General features: G+C 37.2%; 1 protein-coding gene across 1 annotated transcript in view; it reads right to left on the bottom strand.

Annotated features, from left to right (window-relative positions):
• Nucleotides 1-20,214, bottom strand: part of col16a1 (collagen, type XVI, alpha 1) — a 346,728-nt gene that overhangs the window by 97,997 nt on the left and 228,517 nt on the right. Inside the window, exons 25-27 of the mRNA XM_051936205.1 lie at nucleotides 10,608-10,643; nucleotides 9,967-10,020; nucleotides 798-842 (exon numbers count right to left, since the gene is read on the bottom strand). Coding sequence (XP_051792165.1) covers nucleotides 798-842; nucleotides 9,967-10,020; nucleotides 10,608-10,643 — 135 coding nt within the window. The remainder of the gene's footprint in view (nucleotides 1-797; nucleotides 843-9,966; nucleotides 10,021-10,607; nucleotides 10,644-20,214) is intronic.

Below are 20,214 nucleotides of genomic sequence, written 5' to 3' on the forward strand. Positions count from 1 at the left end.
AAGAAAATATAAATATAGTTTATTTCCATAAAGAAAACAGTATATGGAATATCAGGTTACAGAATCTGTAAATCACATATACACATTTTATGCATTTATTTTACTCCTTTCATGCATTGTTTTACGAGTGTATGGTGTTAAGTGTAATATAAAATGTTATTATAAAGCATTAATAAAAATTATACCAGTGGGATTAACTGTGAATGGGACACTGGCCTTTTCTTCCGGGATTTATAACTTCTGTCTCTAAATGACACACCTTGTCCTTGTGAGGAGCCTTATGTATTGTACAATGCTAAATTAAAACCAGTTAAACATCTGTAGAATGGCTTCCAGTTTACTTAAATTATTTTCACCATTCCTGTTGATGGTTGTTTTAAACACCATTTCTCAATAAAAAGATTTAGTTGAAATTTTTGCCCTTTAATTGAAACTTTAGGCAGTGATCAGGTTTAACCAATATATCTCAGGTTATGTGAAGTTTATGCAGACAAATAATCAAAAAATGATCTGTATGATCTGTAGGCTTTACAAAGTAATCTCACATATTATTGTTAAAATACTGTATACTTAATATTTTTATTAAATACTTCACAAAAGAAGAGCTGAATGTGAAAAATCAAACTTTAACAGTATTACATGCAGACTTCTAAAAAACTCACTTTATAAAGTAAACTAAATACAAGCTTAGCCATTTTTTTTAAAATAACTCTTTTTCCACCTTGTGGTAATGCTCAGAACGTTAAATTATTCCAATGAAAAAATGCATGTAGAGATTCAAAAATATGTTGCGCTACCTTTTCACCTTTGATGCCTACAGATCCTTGCTCACCGATGTTACCCTACAAGATACAAATCAGTCAACAATGTTAGCAGCAACAGCAGCATTCTCATAAGAAAGAATATACTCTTTATAGAAGCATATTTGTGATAAATTAACGTGACATTTCTAGAGGAAGAGTGGAAGTGCTTTGCTGTATCAGCGCTGCTTGTACCCACTCTTTCTAAATTGCTTGGCACAACCTTGCGCTCCAGTGAGATGAGTTTATACGGAAATTCCAGCCCCTTGCTCTCTGTCATGCACAACAGCCTGGACTTTAGATTGAACACTATTAAAAAACAAATCATGTTGTCCAAGGAACAGCAAGGCTAGGTATGGGAACTAAAAGAAAACACACACACACACACACACGCACACACACACACAAATCAATTACAGGATGAAATGAAGTAAGTTAAGGGTTTTTCTGTAAATACAAAGCCTAAGACTTAAATTGGACAGCTGGCTTCCATTAACATTAGCATTAAATAAATGAAGTATTCTGCTGTTGCAAGATATTTATATATTTATTAGTAATTTTTCATGTGTACAAATTTATTGCAGCAAAGGCTGTTTTTCTTAAATAACCTGAATAAATCCAATGTCACCTGCTATATTCTGCAAATTTTCTATGCCTCTCTTTGCAGTGTACACTGTCCATCTGTCTAATCTGTGTTTTTGGAAACATTTGCTCAAGATAAACTTAATATACAATGCATAATTAATTCAGGAAAAACAGTGACTGAGATTGATTAACAACTTCAAGACATATATTTAAATTGCTCTACAAATAATATTCAAATTCTTAATCATCCTACTCATCTTCTTCTCTATATCCATTCTAGCAGTCTAACAAGCAATAGATTAGAGCAATGCAGAATAAAAAATGACACTATGGAAGAGATCACTTGTACCTTCAACAATTTATCTATTCAAAGTTTAGTCTTTGCCAACAAGCTATCAAATGCATGAATTTAACATATTTACCTTAGAAGCCTTCTATAATGATTTGGTGAATATGTTCAAGTGTGTTTGTGATAGATTGGATAATTGAGAGGAAGTTATGATTACTCTTGTAATTATATTTTAGGTTTATATTGAGACTTTATTTGTTTCAGCTTTACTAAATTAAATACATTCTACATTATGTTGTTACTCAGAGATAGGGCTAATTACAGATGTAATTTTCAATTAAGATTCAAGTCCTGACCTCTAAATTTCAAATCAAGTTTTAAGTTATAATGATTACATTTGAGCAAGTCAAGTCAAGCCACTGGATTTAATTAAGCAAATCAAATCAAGTCACTGGCTTTATTCAAACAACTCCAGTCAAGTCACAACTGAAAAAAATTGAGTCAAAAAAGAAATTTATACTATCAATTTTCCACAGCTTCATCATAAGTGCATTGTCTCTAAAACACACTATATTAAAGGAACATTCATTTTGAAAGGGTATGATACTTTGGAGTAGTACATGCTCCACTGACAGACTGAGGAGATCGTTCCTCCCCCACACTATGCGACTCTTCAATTCCACCCGGAGGTGGTAAACGTTAACATTATACAAAGATATTGTCAGTCTGTATACCTGCATTGTTATCACTCTTTAATTTAATATTGTCTTTATCAGTATGCTGCTGCTGGAGTATGTGAATTTCCCCTTGGGATTAATAAATTATCTATCTATCTATCTATCTATCTATCTATCTATCTATCTATCTATCTATCTATCTATCTATCTATCTATCTATCTATCTATCTATCTATCTATCTATCTATCTGTCTAGAGATACCTTAATCTTACTCACATTTTAAAATACCTTCTTCACATACTTTTGCATATTTATAAATTAGAAAATATTTCAATAATCCACCATCATTTACAATGTTTCACACATGCAGAAAATTAAGTGTGATAGAATTTTATCACTTATTTGTGAACAAGATGGTATCATCACTCAATGACTAAACACTCACTCATCAAAGCAACTGGATACAAGCACTGCCAGCATTTTCAAAGTCACTTTAGTTACTGCACAAAACCAAACAGTAGTAGTTCGCTGAACATGAGCACTGCAAGTTGCTGCTTTTTTCTTGGTGTGTTTTATGGTACAATGCTAATAGCTCCACGCTTGGGTGGCCTGTTCTTCATTTAAAGATGTAGTACACTGAAAGTAGGTGTTCTCAGTCTGCATTGCCTGTTTCATGATTATCCCCAGTTAACAAAACTATACAGAAATATTGAAGGCAGCTATCAAAGATAAACAATGTCAGAACAATACAGTTCCTAACATCTGTCTAGCAGCAAGCAAAAATGTAGTGACATGTATCTGTAGATTTTACTGTTTACTGTTTGGTAGTGTTTAGCTTGTGTGATGTTTGTTTTTAGTAAGAAATATTTTCTCATCTCCAATAAAACAAACCTACTATGTTTACAATGAAGCAGCACATGTTGGAACTCTCCACATTGGCATGCAGCCAATGAATTAAAGAGTTAAAGCAATATTAATTTTGATATCACTTAGTTCAAATACAGTATATAAATGCCTTAGCCGTCTAAACATTTTCTAATACACATTAGATAGCATACTGTAATATGTCAGCCCTTCTTAATAAAATGTGTGAGCTACAGAAGAGGGCTGTAATATTAGCCATAATAGCAGCCTTCCATAGCACATAGAAAACAATGTTTATGGGACATCACTTACTGTATAATAAAGTATTTATGATACTTTCTACTGCATTCTTTTGTGCAGAGTAGCAGCAGTACAGATACTCATTTGGATCAGCAGTTCACCATGTGGCGAGATGGTGATTTGAATTGCTGCAGGAGAATGTGGATCAGCAGGTCATCAGAGCTACAGAGCTGACATGCAGTAGAGGTGATAGACTGAGGTGGTATATTTGTTGGAACATAACACATTGATTACTGTATTTGGGGCCAACTAACTAGCAAGCGTAACTGTCTTAATGAATTTTGAAATGTGAAATTTTGATTTTTTTGCCCACCAAAATACAAATAAACATTCCATTCTTTGCAGTACAGTATGAAGTAGAGTGAAAATAGCCAAAATTGATAATCTTCAGTACTGATCCCACTTTTGCTTTTGCACTCCAACACACATGAAAAATATATTAATGGGATGAAAATTAAAGGAATGCAAATTAAATAATAATAGAAATATAACATGTTAAATCCAAGTCAAGTTGCAAGTCACAAAAAGCAAGCCTAAGTCAAGTCTTTTTATTTTTTTTTAATATTGTTAGGAAGTCAAATATCATTATAATTAAGACTTGAGTTAAGTCATGTTACTCAAGTCGTCCACTTCTGTTGCTATGGCAATAACAATTATGATAATGATTAGCTCAATAAAAGCTGTAGCAGGTATTACTTTATGTTCAAGTAATCTTCATCTTATTATCTTACTTTATATTATCATTTTCTGTTTTTCAAACTAGCAAACCAGCCTAACTTTAGAGAGGGTTAGCATCAGGAAGGGCATCCAGCTGTAAAACCAAGTCAAAACCTTAATGATGGAATCAATCCATAAAGCTTTGGAAAATGCTAGGGCGTAGAGAAGCATTGAGAAAAACAGAAAAGTCGCATATGGTGTTTATTGATTTGCAGAAGGCTTATGATAGAGTGCCACATCAAGAGATCAGGACGTGCATGAGAGAGAAAGGAATACCAGAGAAGTAAGTGAGGATTGTCCAGGAAATGTATAAGGGAGTGAGGACTTGGCTTAAAAGTGGAGTTGTGGTAACAAACAAGATACCAGTTAGAGTAGGTCTGTAGCAGGGATCTTCTTAAGTTCTTACCTTTTTGATCTGGTTATGGATGTGTTGATTCATGGGATAAAAGACAACTGTTGATGGCATTGTGTTGTGTAGCACCAGAAAAAAAGGAATTGGAGAGGAAGTTGGAAGAACACATACAGGGGTTTGGATGATAAAGAAGAAGACAGAATATATGAGGTTTAATGATGATCAGAATTCGTAAGCTTGCCTGCAGGAAGAGCTACTAAAAAAGTGATAAATTTAAATATCTAGGATCAGTGGTTGCTCAAGATGGAAAATTGGAAGCAGAGATGACCAATAGAGTGCAGTGTGGATGGAACACTGGAAGAATGTATCAGGAGTATTGTGTGATCGGAGAATTAAGGCAAAGGTTCAAGGGAAGATTTTTAAGACAGTTGTAAAATCAACAATGACGTATGGATCAGAGACATGGGCAGTAAAGGGAGCACAGGAGAAAAACCTAGATGTGGTAGAAATGAAAATATTAAAATGGATGTGTGGAGTTACAAAAAAGAACTGAATTAGAAATTAGACAATCAGAGGTACAACAAAAGTGGGAGAGATGTCTAAAAAAGTAGAGGAAAGTAGGTTGTGGAAGTTTGGACATATGATGAGGAGAGTCAGTGAATATGTGGGCAAAAGAGTGAACGGAATGGAAGTACGGGGGAACAGAAAATGATAGAGGCCAAAATGGAGGTGGGTGGATAAAGTAAGAAAAAACATCTGAAGGAAAATTGTTTAAAGGGAGGAGGAGGTGCAGGACCAAGCTGTATGGAGAAGGTTAATTAAGTACATTGACCCTACACACAAGTGGGAAAAGATGAAGAGGAAGAAGAATATTCTTTGTTATTCATCTGTACCGCACAAGACCAAAACAATTTGCCATTGAAGGATAACAAACCTTGACATGGACCTTGCCTTGTTTCTGGAGCTAATGGTGCTTTTCTTGGTGGGTTCAATTTGTCATGGATTACTTCAACTAGAATATGTTGGTTTAGTATTATATTTCTCAGATAATTACTTGAAACCTGAGAATCTCCTGGAGATGGTATTTAGAGTTAGATAGTCTTGGTATGTTGAAAGTGGGTGAATATATAAGCTCAATTAAACTGACCAATGAAACTACATAAATAAAAATATACCATAGATGTCATGATCAAATATATGTCCAATCGTTTATTTTTAAAAGCTTCCAGTTACATTGAATGGAAAGAAGAGCAAGGGCATCTAAGGTCCACAGTGCAAGGAAGCCATGGTGGGCAGCAAGCCAAAGGCTGCCTCCTTTCAAATTATATTAATTACCTCTAAGTATCAATTCCTTTTAAAGAAAAACACTGTTAAGTTTTTTTTGTTTTTATCAGATGTCCCAGCAGGGAAAGTGAGTAGGGTGAAGCACTTTGTGTAGGGAAAGTATAAACCTTCCACAAATATCTGGCATCAAATGCAAAGGTTTGTGGATTTTAAAAGACACTTTTCACTTTAGTATTTTAAATTTGGGGTGGTAAAGTGACTAATACTATTGCCTCAAGGATCCAGCATCCTGTGTTTAAAAGTGCACTTTGTAACTGTCTTTGCTGAATCTGCACATTTTCCATGTTTCCTCTGTTGGTTTTCACCACACACTGACTTTCTTTTCAAGGAGGGCAATAACCATCATGGCCAGTGATGAGACTTTTCAGCGTCAGGTAAAGCAACACGTTGGCTGGCGTGTACCTTCATCACATCAAGACTGCAATATCAAATCTTAGCCCAAAATGTTAAAGTGGACCAAACAATATCCACAATGTGCAAGGGCTACCTACTCATAACAGAAAAGGCTGAGGTAGCAAGTCCAACAACTTTGACTAGCGTCCATCAACACTGGTAAGCTCACTGGCCACAGCCATAAACTGTGTCAATATCATATGCGTCCAGGAGATAAAGTGGACATGAGCAAAGGCAAAGGACACTGGAGAATGTTAAAACCTCTTCAATAATGGCCAAAAATCAAAGCATTACAGTGTTGCAGTGATTGACAGCTGATTAATCACTAATTGAAACTAAGTCAATATATCTAGGATAGAAAAATAAAATCAGTTCCTGAGGAACACAAACATGAACAATCACCACTTGTTCTATGACAACAGCAATGGTACCCACTGCATCAGTGTGCCACACGTCAAAATAACATGACATAATTTTAACAATATAAATACTAACAAGAACATATTTAAAAGAAAAACATTGGATAACTAGAAAGCAACCAATGGTACAAGCGAGAACAAAAATACCTTTGGAAACACACAGACAAGAATGCCATGAAGTAGTCATTAAGCAGTTCAATAAAAGATTAAGAAAAAAAATTCTAAGGCACTTAGGACATAAATCATTCTGAATAGTACCTACATTTTATACTGAGAGGCTGCTCCAAAAATGTCAGCATAGCACAAACACATTCACAACCAACTCATGTTTCAGCTGTTTCTTAACTGCCAATGCTTTGAAAATTATATAATATAAATAACATCACAAATATATTACAATCAGTTTAATTGAAGTTCACTGTCTATTGGATTCTTATGTAATGTATCAGGCAAAATAAGTATATATTGTAACTTTTTCAGTGTATAGTGTTTTTAGTAGAGTGCATACACTTCAGAACACAGTGTGTGCAAGTCGTACCTTTAAAGAACAATGATTAACAATTAATAAATCAATAACTTGACACAAATAAACAAAACACATAGCTTATGCCATTAACGATGAACTCTCACACTGTCAATTTCGATGTTTGGGAGAAACTGATTATCTGAAAGTATATACAGTGTACCAGTTTGTGCTGAAAGGGATGTGGTATACAGTAATCCCTCGCTACTTCGCAGTTCACTTTTCGCGGATTCACGACTTCGCGGGTTTTTAAATACAAGTGATTGCCCGCCTATCGCGGAAGTTATGTTCCAGACCCACCAGCAACAGGAGAAAATCTGCGATATAGAAAGACCATATAAATAAACATTTTTATAGTTTAAGTCTTAAAATACCTATCCCACATGCTTTAAACACATGTAAACTTATAAAACACACTTTGTTAACACATATGATATGTGGATGTTGGCTAAGGATATGAGTAACATCTCACTATTATAAACATTTTAACTTCACACAAGACAAGACAGTGAGACAGGAAAATTGGTGCTGTACAGGCTTTTAAATTATTGACACGCAGAGCGACAAGCAGCACAAAGCCAGCACAAAGTCCACTTCTCCTTAGCGTTCATTCAGCTCCCCACCCCCTTGACAATGCGAACTGCGCCTCCGGGGAGGGGGGTTTGAGCGAACGTGCGTTCAGCTCTCACACATCCACACACACACTCCTCCTCCTTCCGAACGCGCAGAGCGACAAGCAGGCATTTTGGCGGAAGCAGCACAAAGTCCATTTCTGCTCAGCGTGAGTTCAGCTGCCCCCCTTCACAAAGCGAGTGCAGACACATCGACGTCTGATCGCTGCGTGCAGTGTTGCTCTGCGGTGTTTAAGAACGCAGAAAGTGTTTAAGAGCATAGGAAGTGTTTATAAGAGTGTGGGAAAGGTTAACAAGAGAGTGAGAAAGGTTTATAAGAGTGTGTGAAGGGTTTATAAAGCCTTAAAATATGTATAAATAATAAAATAAATATAGGTCGCTACTTCGCGGATTTTCACCTATCGTGGGGGGCTCTGGAACGTAACCCCCGCGATAGGTGAGGGATTACTGTAATGAGTACATCTGGACAGTAAAAAAAGATTATTTTTCTAAAATATGATTTCAGCAGGGCAACTTGCTGGTGTAATGATGGTGCTCTTGCCTTGCAGTAAAGAGACCAGGGTTTTCATCCAGGGTTTGTATATTCTGCCTAATTCCACATGTATTTCCTCCCACAGCTCAAAGATATGAAGGTTAAGTTCACTGCTGATGCTAAACTGGCCCTAGCCTGTTGTGTGTGTGTTCACCATGTGATGGCCTGGTACCCTATCCTTACAATGTTCTTGCCTTGCACCTTGTGCTTGCTGGACTAGGTTTCAGTTTCTCTGTGACTTAGGAATCCATTCCCGGACGGGTTTATCCATTCCCGGGATTTCGGGAATCCCGCATTTCATTCCCGGGAATCCCGGGCTCCAGGGCATGATACAGTGCTTGGGCATCTCACATGTGAACGGTTTTAGAACGGCTGACACTTATTTTTAATAAAACTACTGCAATATGTTGACACAAATAAAAGACTAACCTTATCTACAAGTAGTAATAAGAGTGTAGAAAGCACAACGTCATCACAGGTGGCGCAGTGGTAGTGCTGCTGCCTTGCAGTAAGGAGACTGTAGAAGATTGTGGGTTCGGTTCCTCCCTGTGTGGATAGCGCTTTGAGTACTGAGAAAAGAGCTATATAAATGTAATTTATTATTAATGTGTCCAGCATGTGGTCGTCCAAGAACGCACCTTCGTGCAGAAGTACGCCAGACACTAAGAAAGCACGCTCTGCCTCCACTGAAGTAGGCGGCACAATCATCAGATACTGATATGCTTGTTCTAAACAACGCCTGTGCTTGCCGTTGCTCTGAAACACCACCATTTCAGCTTTTACTGATGCATCCAGTTTCTTGTCATCATTCTGTGATGGCAAGTTTCTTGGTACAGATAATGCGGATGCAACAGACTGACGCATTGCAATTTCAAGTTGCTGTTCAAAGCTGTTGTCTGATGAAGTGCAAGCTGCAGCAATGGCACCACCTTAATTATTTTCTACTATAACTCTGTTATTTCTTGATTGATTTTTACACGCTATATATGCGAACTTGGCCGTTCCCATTTTACCTGGGAATTACAGCAATTTCATTCCCGGGAATGCGGGAATGAAAAATGTCCGGGAATGGATTCCCTACCTGTGACCCTGCTCTGGATAAAGTAGGTTTAGAAAAGAGATGGATGGATGAAAAAGTCAGTCAAATTTATATAGTAAATGCATGTTTTTTCTTTTATTGCAGCATGTGTTTTATTAATCATTTTTATTTGTTAACAGTTAATGAATATACAACATGTCGCCTCTTAATTCACCTTGCTTGTGTCTGTCATTTTCTAAACACACCCATCTATAGGTTACATTCCTTCAAATTATGTGCTTCTTTATCAATGTTTTCTGGAAACTACTCTGAAATTCAAGCTGATTAATGCTGTCTGTCTATTCGTTCTTCATATTTCCTTACAACAGTGCATTTTTTTAAAGTTGAGGTTTTTGCTACTCTCAAGTGTATAAAAAACATACCAAAAAACAAGTCTCCTGATGATAACAAATCAAAAATCTATCAGGGTATACAGAAGGTTGTGAAGGGTATCACTTACCTTCTCGCCTTTCATTCCTTCCAAACCAGGGAAACCTGGCATTCCTGGTTTTCCCTGTTAAAAATTGAAAATAATGGTTATAAATTTGTTAGTACCATTTAAGCAATTTTCATGCATTTGTATATGCAACACTTTGGAGAAATAATGAATGAATCAACACTCAGTTTATATGGCAGCATGCCAAGCTACATGAATTTTGAAAATTGTTACATCACAAATAATTTAAAGTGTACCAGGTCAAGCTAATGAGCAGAGTTCTATATTAAACAGGCCAGATTTATTACATCAGGTCAGTTGGTGGAGTCTCTTATTATTGATAAAAGCTTTAGGGGAATAAGAGGTCAGACCCCACAATAGAGTCTTGATTTATTGTGTAGGTCAGGCAAGTCAGTGGATTCCTTAACTGCTAAAATAAGTTTTATGAGGTCAGAGCATTTAGCAGAGTTGTACATTATCGATTTAGGTTTTAAAAAGTCTGACCTTGCAGTTGACTTCAAGCCACACAGTTAAGGATCATTTAGGGTTTATGGTGCACTCAAGCTATATACAGTATATGAATTTGGTAAATTCAACAAATATTTAAACACAAAAGAACTATACTACATTAGGGCTGGAAGTAATATGAAACTTTTACTACCTACCGTCCTCCCATCTTTTCCTTTGTCACCACTGTCACCCTACAAAAAAAACAAAAAAACATAGGCCACAACCTCAGACATTGCTACAATATACCATATATTATGAGCTTTTTGTTAAAGTAAGAAGAAGCTTCTAAAATCATAAGCACTTTCAGGGCAGTTAATTATAGAACAATTATTTTCTTATTTATGTGTTTCTAATGAACATATTGTTAAATAATCATAATAAGGGATTAATCCTCCGAGGGCTTCCTAGCCTCTTCAGACAGTGGGTACATGGCCTTGAATGCTATTTACTGTGGTAATTATGGCTATTAAAGAAAACAGCTTTTACTACAGATATCAAGCAAGCTGGCTATAAGCAAAAATGGCAAGGATGAGTGAATAAAACAACCTGTACACTGAAATGTGAAAGATATGATTGTGCAATGTATTCTGAAAACACATTGTATAATTATTTATGTACTGCCTGTTCCCAATACTACAGCATTTACTGATAGAGGCAAGTCAGGAAGAATGCAATATGCTAATGTGACAATTGATGTTTAGCTGCAATTAATCAAATATGCCTTACTGCTAATATTATTATTTCAGTTCAGTCCCAACGTCAGTTCAGTACATTGTTCTTAAGATTTTACAATGGCTGTACAATGTGACCATGTCAAGGTTTATTTTTATATTAAGGAGCAGGGAGTTATGTATGGATGGAGAATTGGGCTTGGTGGACACACCCCTAAACTCTTTAGTATAATGATGATTTACTAGCTGCATTTAGTTTAGTTAACATTTTCACTGTTTTTCTATAAAAAGTAATCTATATATATAATTCACTAAGCAGCCGACCAGGGCATGCAAGACAACCATGGGATACGTACGACATAGCCACGCCCGCCAACTCACAGAGCCTCGCCCACCAACTCTAAGACCATGGGATACGACGACAACTCACAGAAACCTCTCAGGCCCGCTTCCCCGCCCTCTCTCCAGAGAGGCGGAGGGTGCGGAAAGGGCGTTCTCCCTGGGCGTCCTTCCCCTCTCCCCCCGTTCCGCGCCCGACCGCTGTCCAGCCCCGTCCCTCGCTCTGGGAGGTGAGGGTGCGGCGGCGGTCCTCCAGTTTTCAGTCACGTTGCTCTCTCCAGAGTTCCATCTTTTCATTCACTTACAGTCGTATCCTCAAACCCATCCCATTTGGACAACTGTGTCTTTTAGGAAGTGTTCACTCATCAATACATAATTATGCGGCGTATGCCGCAGGTTGGCTAGTTAGGTATACATTTTGTGAGTTATTACAATACAGGAATTATTTTACTTATTTAAATTGTGCAAAATTTCATGTATTTCACATGTTGGATTGAGTTTAATTTTGGCAAAGATAGCTCCTACAGGGGCTTCTAGAACATAATAGACTCTGCCTTCAGGTATGGTGCTCCAAAAGTCAAAGACGGAAAAGACTGTCCTGAGATACAAAGGGGCAAGGATATCACTTCTGATTAATTAGTTTGTTTGGGATGTATATCAAAAATATCCGTACGAATCAATTAAAATATTACACACAACAATCAAAAAGTTATAATTGATTGAATTAATGACTCAAATATGACTAACCATCCAGCATATACAGTTGGAGCTATTGAATACTACAATTTTTTTAGAAGAATGTTTAAGACAACTCAAAGATAATCCTATTATGCACTACTTAAACTAGTCTTTTAAACTAGGTGAGCATTTTTTTTCTGTTGCTAATGAAGACCATTCTTCTGATGTAATCAATAAAAAAGTGGCGCTATGTTTATCTAAACAGCTTCCACATTTACCTTTTTTTACCTATAATACAAAAAGTTCTTCACCGTTTACCTGGTTGCCTGTTTACTAAACTTTAATCACTGATGCTGTTTTACCTTTGACTTTCATATAGCTCACTTTCTTACATGTTTTCAATCCTATATTAAAGACTCAGTGGACTTTATAAGTCACCTACAAAGAATGACTTATTATAATGGCTATATACTGATTATTATGAACACACATTTCAAAATTACTCCTAATTTCTGGATGGAACATACTTCTCTCAATCTTCCTTTTCTGCGTGGTCATGGACTGTTACAATATCATTACATGAACTTATAAGCATTAAGCTTAAGTCCACTTTGCAAACAGAGTATAACATGCAATGAACGTTTGATAAGTCTTCAATCAGGCAACAGCCTCCTGGCCCAAAAGGGAGACACTATAAGGTTTTCAAATGGCATTTAGTATTTGCCTTTCTGTGCCGTAAGGCTGATTTGATAGGGTAGCATTTCTAAACGTAGGATTTCTCTTCCCTTTCCACTGAACAGAATGCAAGCAGATTCAAGCAGCAGGCAAACCATTTCTCTAATAAAGAACTGACTTCATAGGTTTAGGAGCTCACGGGAAAGCTAATAACATGTTCTGATCGAATACCTGTTGTGTGTTAACCTCAAAAATGAAAGAGAACATGGCAGATGCATTGTTACAAAGGAGAAAAATCCGTACTTTTACATATAATTGGAACTAAAGTTACTTTTTTCAATTAATGGAGACTTTTATTTGGACTTCCTACAAACTGCATTCTTATTTCAAAAGCATCATGCCACACTAATTGCAGTGTTATTAACACTGCAGGTTAGAATTCTACGTATGTCCACTAGGGCTGTAGGATTAAATGTCACTCTTTGATTAATTCAAATGTATTGAAAAAACAGATCTTATTTGAATGCCAGCCCTAACATTTGAATGTAAACAAACACTTGTTTGTTTTTAACTTGCACGAATTTCCAAATTGCCCTGGAAGGGGAATGCAATCAGTATTTAACAGACTGGCTTTTACACACCACTTCCAGGAGCAACCTATTAGCATTTCCAAGTGGTTAGCTTCTTGTCAAACATTAGTAAAACAGATAGCCTTTGGTGTCTTAAACACACCCCATTCACAGAGCATTTGGGGACAGATTGTACTACCTCTGCTGCCCTGCTCTTGGATCTAATGGCATCTTGAAAGTTATTCTTGTGTCATGGCAGAACTATTAAGCACTGTTAACCAACTGTTTTATTATTATAACATCTTTACAATTTTGGCAACATTCATTTTAGTTACCTTTGCGCACCCACAGCTTTATGTACAGTTTGCAAATCAGCTGACTGCTGACTTAACATATATTCCCAAAAGTAATAAGGTATAATATTATCATTTTGCCACAGGTGCAAAGGGGTAATGGACAATTAGTTTAATCTTAAATATGAACCCTTGACTACCTGCTCTCAGCCACTGCACTCAATTGGCTTCCTACATTGAAGTTGCTACATCATCCACCAAATGCACTGTTTTTTTATCTTTCCATCTAGCTATGAAATTAAGTATAGCCTACTCTTCATTTGCTTTACTTCTATTTTTTGTTCTGTATTTTTAGCTTAATGGTACCCTGATAAACACTCATACACTCTTAACAGATTATATTTAAGCTGTTCTGATATATGGCCGGCAGTTTATCCCAGCCAATACCCCCACATCGCTAGATGGAGCTCTCCCTGCAACATGGAGGGGCCCCGAATTCCAGCAGGGCATCATGGACGTTGGAGTTATTCTTCACAGCCCTGCTGGATACCGTGGGGGTTGCCAGGGGACGCTGCAGGGAGGCCCAACGACCTGTACTTTCCGTATAGCCCAGAAGTACTTCCCAGTCACGGAAGAACGGAAGAAATGACGTACTTCCGGGCTGAAGAAAAGAAGAGTTTTGATCTGACCCGGAAGTGTTAGGAAGTCACGAGTACTGAGGGACAGAAGCACTTCCGGGTCAAGGAGTTTAAAAGGACTGTGGGAGATACCAGCAGTGAGCCGAGTTGGGATAGAGTGGAACGGAGCTGCTGGGAGTGGAGGAATTGTTTATTGATTGGTGTATTGATTTATAATTGAGAGTATAGTGGAGGTGCTTTGTGCACACTATTATTATAATAAAGTCATCTTTGGACTTTTACCTGGTGTCAGAACATGTTGTCTGAGGGTTCAAGGGGTCGACAGAGCCCCCTATCTGTAACACTGTCCCTAATAACTCCGCAAGCTGTACTTTGCTTTTTTGTAGAGACAGCACTAAGACCAGTGGGAACAACAAGTCTTTTGCACCTTTATTCAAGGATCTCTGAAAAAATATAGGACAGAACGCCTGTACTTCATTTACACCATGCAGTGGGTAAGAGGTGTAAGAGGAGTAAAACCTTTTGGCAGCTTGAATTTTGGAACAACTTATGTTTAAGGGACTGAACAGTGTATTTGCAATGAAAAGAAACTTTAAGCAAAAAAATTAAACAAGTTGCAGAATGACAATAAAAAGGACTGAAAAATAAAATGATTCATATTACTTTGTGTTGTGGGGTACAAAATATGTATATTTTGGTTTATATTTCCATTATACTGTATTCTGTTCAAAACAAGACAACAGATGAACTACATTCAGGACAAAGCAAAGCATGTCTTCTTTCCAGTTATACCTAACTTTTAAAATAGCTGCTCCAACAAAGAAAGGAAGACATGCTAGTGACTCAGGCTATCAATTACTTTATAACCTGAGAAAGGATGGACATCTAATTATTTTACAGCCTGGGAAAGGAAGACCTGCCGATACCTCAGAGAACATAAAAAAGTTATATTGTTTGAGAAAAATGACAGTGAATTCATTCATCATATTGACAGCCAGCCAATCAGAATATCTAACAATCACAACTTGCAAAACCCCCCAGTAGAATTGTAGAATAAATATTCCTTGTCTAAGGAGCGATATAGTAAGGAAGGAGGGAGGAAGAAGAAGGGACGAAGACGTCAGAAGAGAATTCAGCGATGTCAACGTGAAGCCGTTTCAATCTAATCGTCAGAAAAGCATCTAATGAATAACTACGAGTGCTAGATCACAAGCTGCCTGCAACATTCATCCTTGTAATCTTTAACTTTTCACAAGCTTTTTCTAAAGACTATATATCTAAACTTTACTATCAGTCCTATTTTCTATTATTCTTTGTTCCACTGGAATTATTATTATTCCTGTGATAAATACCATGCTGCTTTTAACGTTCTATGCTTTGTCTTAATGTCTAGTGATTGAAGTAATAAGTTAGATTACTTTGAGCACCTGGTGCAGCCGGAGGTTTGCCATTACCTCTGTGCTGCGAGGTTTATTAAGACTGCGGGTGAGAGCTCCACCCCATAGTAGGGAACAATATGTAAAGTAAGGCATTCTTGGCTGATAAATGGCCCATAGTCAAGAGTGCTGAGCCTTTGTATGTTTAACACTAGAATTACCATAGCCTACGAAAAAACTCATAGATCCGTCCCACCTTAAATCGCTTCTTAAATCCATTCGCACCTCTCCGCCATCGTCTTTTGTCTGCTAAATGTGCAGATAAAGACAAGCTGCAAACAGCCGACTATTCCATCCCCCCACCGACTTAGAACGTGCACGAACTTCTCCCAGCTCATGCCTTGATTGATTATCTGGGAGTGAAGTGGAGTTTTAAAGTGGAAATAATAGATTGTTATTTGGAACACACGCATTTCATGTGTGTTCCGTTTCTACAGTAATCTGTGTAAACACATTTTTAAAACAGAAACGTTTTTCATATTCTAGTAGTAATTGACAAAATGTAGGCATAAACTTCGCAGCGGTGAAGTAGTGTGTTAAAGAGGTTATGTAAACATATATATACATATACATATATATATACATATCTACATATACACATATCTACATATACATATATATACATATATATATATATATATATATATATATATATATATATATATATATATATATATATATATATATATATATATATATATACACATCCACATATATATACATATATATATATATATATACATATCAGCATATATATACACATACATACACACACACATATACATATATACATATACACATACATACATAGTGCGTTGTAACACGGGCTGTGATTGTTACATGGGAGGGAGACGACAAATCACAGCTTCCCGCTTTCTAATCGGGCCTGTGATTGGTGCTTTGACTGATGCCCAGATCCCACAGTATCTCCCCTTAGGAGAGGCGTTAGGCAAGTGTATTTGAATAGCGGTGCTGCAAGTTTAGCTTTACACCTGTTTTTAAGGCTTATTGACTGAAAGGGGCTTTCATGAAAAAAGTTAGGGCTTTGCTACAGGATACACCCTCCACAAGTTAAGGAAGTAAAAATAAAGGTATATATTTCTGTTTTATTTAAACCTTTTAAGTTTGTATGCAGGCGGCATGGTGGCGCAGTGAAAGGTGCCAGTTAGGAGACCCGGGTTCGATTCCCTGCGTGGAGTTTGAATGTTCTCCCCGTGTCTGTCTGGGTTTCCTCCGGGTACTCCGGTTTCCTCCCACAGTCCAAAGACATGCAGGTTAGGTGCATTGGCGATTTTAAATTGTCCCTGGTGTGTGGGTGTGTGTGGGTGTGTGCACCCTGCGGTGGGCTGGCACCTTGCCCGGGGTTTGTTTCCTGCCTTGTGCCCTGTGTTGGCAGGGATTGGCTCCTGTATTTAGGATATAGCGGGTTGGATAATGGATGGATGGACATTTGTATGCATAGCCCCATTTGCCCGTTTTCGTTTTTTTTCTTTCTTCAGTAATATTTCAGCAAACCCGGAGCTTGTCAGTTCAAATCCTGGTACTGACACCACTGTGTGACCCTGAGGAAGTCACTTCACCTGCCTATTCTGCAAAAAACAAAAGTAATGTAACAAATTGTACCTCAGATGTTGCAAGTTGCTGGAATAAAGGCATAAGTCAAATAGATAAATATGTATTATACACATAGGAACTATTCATTTATTTTCAGTTAAGTCATCTGCAGCAAACCTTTATAAATGAGTGTTTCTCCTTTTTAGATAGTGCAAACTGTTTCTTCTTCATTGAGGTTTTCTCTTGGAGAGCTTTTTTCATTTCATTGAAAATTAAAGCAGCAGCTGCCAAAATATGTAGCTTTCTTATTAATTTTTCAACATTGTGTAAAATAACTTTATAAAGTAACATAAAAGGTTTAAATACTGGTTATCCTTTTACACTAAAATATTACTAAAGAGATACAAAAAAAGTAAAATGCATATGTTGTTTTTCTTTAAGGAGATTTAATATTACTGAAGAAAGTAAAAAAAAAACTAAAACAGCCAAATGGGGCTATGCATACAAACTTAAAAGGTTTAAATAAAACAGAAATATATACCTTTATTTTTACTTCCTTAACTTGTGGAGGGTGTATCCTGTAGCAAAGCCCTAACTTCTTTCGTGAAAGCCCGTTTCAGTCAATAAGTCTTAAAAACAGGTGTAAAGATATTGACAATAAGCTACACAAACCCACCAAGACATGGAATCGTTTAAATCAAGGCGCGAGTCGAAAAACACCATCCCATACTATTAGTTAACGATTAACACATTTCTATATGTATTGTAAGCATACAATACAACTGATAATATGTTGCGCTTATTTATCTGGTGTACCGACATTTTTGCGCGTTTAACGGCTGAAATCCAACGTGGTTTGTGCCCTTCAGAATGAAAACAGTTTGCATTTACCTTTTTAATAAAAGGCAAGCTTTTAAGCCTGAGAAATCACCCCGTAAATGCACACGTTTAATTGCACATGTGTTAATATGTATGCTTACACACTGTTTCTTCTTCATTGAGGTTTTCTCTAGCATGTAGATCGGGGTAATTACATTCGCAGCATTCGTAGTCTGAATCACAATCTGATTGTATGGGTGGTTACCTACCAGGTAACGCTTATGGTTGGCCAGCAAGTCAGCTAACATCAGCCACGGTGCCTTCAGTTGTGAGAAGCAGATCATAGAATGGTTGAAAATAGTTTACTGTCAAATAATGCAAAGAGTACGCGACACGTGTTTCGCCCTAATTCTTGGCTCTTCAGGTGTACACACTCACTGCACTCCCTTACGGGAATCGAACCTCGGATGTCAGCGCTAGAGGGGCTTTGCAGCGGTGAAGTATTGCTTTTAAATTTTAATTAAGAAGAAAAGAAAACCTTTTTAAATTGAGGGAAAATATACCAATAACAATTTGTTAAGGATCTGTTTTTTTGTTAAGCTGCCTTTACACAGCCTGTCCGCTGTTTTATAAACGAACGCCATATAAGGCTGTCCTTTCTCCTTCACAGTCAGTTCACGTGATTACGTGTGAGGTGTGATGACGCGATACGCAACCCCGCCTCCCACAGCCAGCGAGCTGCAGTCCATTACTGTATATGGACTAAAAGGAGGTTCCAGTTATGACTGTTACGCTTTGAATTTCAAAATGAAACCTGCCTAACTTTTGTAAGTAAGCTGTAAGGAATGAGCCTGCCAAATTCAGCCTTCCACCTACACGGTAAGTTGGAGAATTAGTGATGAGTGAGTGAGTGAGTGAGTGAGTGAGTGAGTGAGTGAGTGAGTGAGTGAGTGAGTGAGTGAGTGAGGGCTTTGCCTTTTATTAGTACAGATGAAGCCTGAAGTCCAAATATCAAAGAAACACTTTCACAAAAGGTACAAATATAACAGAACAAGTGCGCTTTTATTCAAAAATATAACTGCAGCACTCATTTACTACAACGGCCCCGTGGCGCAACAGTATCAGTTGCTGACTGGGAATCAAAAGGTCACAAGTTTGATCCTACACGACTCCCTTTTGAGAAGTGAACTGCTCTTATTTTTACTATTTTAGAATAAAAAGATACATTTGATTTCAGTCTGTAACAGCCGGTGTAATTTATGATATTTGTAAAGGTTAGCTTTGTTTTTGTTTTATTCACTTTTCATTTTCTCAGTCATGTTCAGGATCCTTCCCTACCCCATCTGACACTGCTGTTTTCACATAAAGACGCGCTATAGCTCTGCAGTGTATCATGATACATACGACCGCAAGTTTTTTTTCTCCCAATCTTGCCAGTCCCCACATGTTGCTGTATGCTGTTTCTTTTGTACTCCAGGACATGCAGAGGAAAACATAGTAAAGAGCAGTAACTTCAGCGCTATATGCAATCATCAGACACTCCCCATCTGACACTGCTGTTTTCACATAAAGACGCTCTATAGCTCACCCAAGGAGCGCCCTTCCTACATTTACGACATGTGTACTTGTTGCAGTGTACACACCTCTCTGTGCTATGGTTCCTATTGCACTGAACAAGCACCTGTAATTTGCAGCTCTATTCATTATCTCAAAACAAATATATGTGACATTTTGAAGAAATCATTTAATGACGTGAATAGTACCAATCAGAAAACATCATCGAAGTAATGCAATATTATTTTAAAACGAACAGCGTCAGATTGGGTGTGATTTATACTGCCGCTGTTACTTAGAGTCAGATCAGAAGCTGAATAAGCTCCTGTTCTGACTCTAAGTAAAAAAGCATGAATTAATCAACAGAAATAACTGCGATCAACATTTTAAACTTAATGATTTACAGTGCATACCAATTTATAAATTTTATGTCCGTTTGAAGCTACAAAGGAAAAAAAAAACACTTCCTCCCCAGCAGGGAATTGAACTCAGGTATCTACGATGCAGCAGAGCTGCCGTGCTCTGAGTCAGCAAAT

Source organism: Erpetoichthys calabaricus, chromosome 14, assembly GCF_900747795.2.
Source record: "Erpetoichthys calabaricus chromosome 14, fErpCal1.3, whole genome shotgun sequence".
NCBI lineage: Eukaryota > Metazoa > Chordata > Cladistia > Polypteriformes > Polypteridae > Erpetoichthys > Erpetoichthys calabaricus.